Below are 2,500 nucleotides of genomic sequence, written 5' to 3' on the forward strand. Positions count from 1 at the left end.
TATATAAATCGAAAATAATATAAATTAAAATAAATAAATACAAAAATAAAATACAAAATATAAAAAAAAGATTTCAATAAAACATTTTTTTTTAAATAAATAAAGTAAAAATTATAGTAAAGTAAAACAAAATAAAAACAAATATAATTAAAATAATTAAAATTAAAATGTAAATAATTTTTTTTTAAAAATTCCAAAACAAAATAAAAATAATAATTTTTATAAATCTAAAATAATATAAATAAAAAGGAAAATATTAATTAAAAACGATTAGTAAAACCTATAATCATTTCTCATTTCAACTCGAACAACACTGCTCATGCGCAGACAAACGCTCTGAAACATCAAGACGAGTGTGTTGGATTGATTAGTATCAGAGTTGATTGATGAAGCGTGCAGCTGGAAATCAAACAGATGATTGACAGTTTGATGTGAGGCGAGTGGAGGATGATTGACAGTTTGATGTGAGGCGAGTGGAGGATGATTGACAGTTTGATGTGAGGCGAGTGGAGACTCGCAGTGAAGCAGAGCGACTGACGACTGCGAGCGGTCGGATCCGATCCCGGACTTACCGGACCAGGAACAGGAGCATCCGGACCCTCTGTCCTGTGCTTTAGTTGCTTTAGTTCTCCAGTGTTGTGTTTGTCATCTTTAGCGTGTTTAGTCCGGTCTTCCTCTTCGTTCTCTGCAGTGGGGCGTTTCTGCTCTGAGGTTTCTTGTAATTTGGGATCTGGTATTTCTCCGGATGAAACCGGGTTCTGGTTCTTCCCTCTCTCTTTGCTTCCATGTCTCATTTTCCCGGTGTCCTGTCCGCTCACGTCTTGACCTTTGACCTTCAGCGACCCGAGAGAGCGTGAGAGCGGTGTGTGTGATCCATCGAACCTGTAAATGAGATCCTTAACGCTTCCCGATCGTGTCAGATTGGATCCGGAGTTAAACGCTGTCCTCTGATTGGCCGCCCGGTTCCAGGCCTCGTCCTCCAGCGTTACGCTCTTTCCTTTAGACGCTCGATTTGGATGGTTTGTGTTGTGTTTACAGACATCTTTCCTCTCTGTTCCCTGAGAAACACACACACTCGATTGCATCTGCTGTTCTGAAGAAACATTCCCACCCGAGTTTTGCAACCGTTATATTCCCGAAGGAATCGCCCATCTAATGGCAATCGTGTCCATATTACGACAGAACACACGCGTTTGAGTTACGAAACACACAGTTTCACCCAGACGGAAAACTGAACAAAAATGCATCCCTCAAATGAATCATCTCATTTTTTCCATAATTCTGAGTATGTACATGCATACCACAATTTTTGGAGATTCAATTGCCTTGATACATTATCATTAAACATGATTACACTCATTTGCTGTGCACTGTTTGTGTTAGCATGTAAATATTAGCAATGTATTCACATTTTAGATTCATACTTTGGGAGTTTGTGTATATGTGCAAGGGGTTGTGGGAAATATTACACCACATATCATGCATGAACGCTTAGTTTGAAAATCCACAAGAAATACCAAGTATTATTTTATTTAATGCAAAGTAATTAAAAGTGACGCCTTCTCTTTTGGAAAATTATCTCTTTTTTCAAATAATGTTTCAAATATATATATAATTTTTCTTTTCTTTTTTTTTACAAACTATTTATATTATATATAATTGATCATTTTGCATTTTACATATATATATTTTACAAATATTCAAATATATACATTTTACAAATATATATTATGATTACATGATTTTTTTAAATTATATACATATAACTTATAATTTTACATACAGTAAAATATATATATTTAAAACATTTATAATTATATACATTTTAAAATTATACATAAATATATATATGTGTGTGTGTGTGCATATATATATATATATATATATACATACTTTATTAATATTTTATGTAATTGGTGGTGGTATTTTCAAAATTATATATATAATATAATATTTAAAATATATGTTTTATTTAAATAATAAAATAACATCTATGAGCCAAGCATTGCATTACTGTTCTGACGGTTTTTGAGACTTTTTTTGGATCGTAAAAATTCCATGTTTTTCAAACCAACAACAACAGCGTCACATTAATGCAGCTTTGACATGTTATGTACGGCTACCTTCATGATCGGAGACACACTAGTGTAATCTTGCTCACTATGTAGTACAGACAGCATGAGGATTGTGACGCAGTCGTAGAGGAAGAGATTTGCATATTGACACAACACACCGGCTCTCAATCCATCAAAACCAGAATATTTATCATTCATTCCTTCAGCAGTTTTCAGTGTATTATGAGATGTTTCACTCACTCTCACACACTTCCTTCAGCATGTGGAGTGTGAGGATGAAGAGCTCAGCTTGTGTCCGTTTAGAGCAGCTTCTCAAATCTTAATTAGACAAACACACACACACAGATGTGTAAAGGCGTCCACTTCACACACCACAGCGCCGTCACTCGGACACACTGCGACCCGGATAATCACATGACATTAGC

The 2,500-nt window shown here is 34.7% G+C and overlaps 1 protein-coding gene across 10 annotated transcripts in view; it reads right to left on the bottom strand.

The window, feature by feature from the left end:
• Positions 1-2,500, bottom strand: part of LOC143741132 (uncharacterized) — a 45,876-nt gene that overhangs the window by 18,318 nt on the left and 25,058 nt on the right. For 6 of the 10 annotated variants that reach the window (XM_077233500.1, XM_077233497.1, XM_077233502.1 and 3 more), the window contains exon 4: positions 573-1,058. The exons of the other annotated variants lie outside the window; for them this stretch is intronic. In XM_077233500.1, the coding sequence (XP_077089615.1) occupies positions 573-1,058 (486 nt within the window). The remainder of the gene's footprint in view (positions 1-572; positions 1,059-2,500) is intronic. 10 annotated transcript variants of the gene reach the window in all.

Source organism: Siphateles boraxobius, unplaced genomic scaffold (genome assembly GCF_051911475.1).
Source record: "Siphateles boraxobius isolate OS27281-9 unplaced genomic scaffold, OSU_SipBor_1 18, whole genome shotgun sequence".
NCBI lineage: Eukaryota > Metazoa > Chordata > Actinopteri > Cypriniformes > Leuciscidae > Siphateles > Siphateles boraxobius.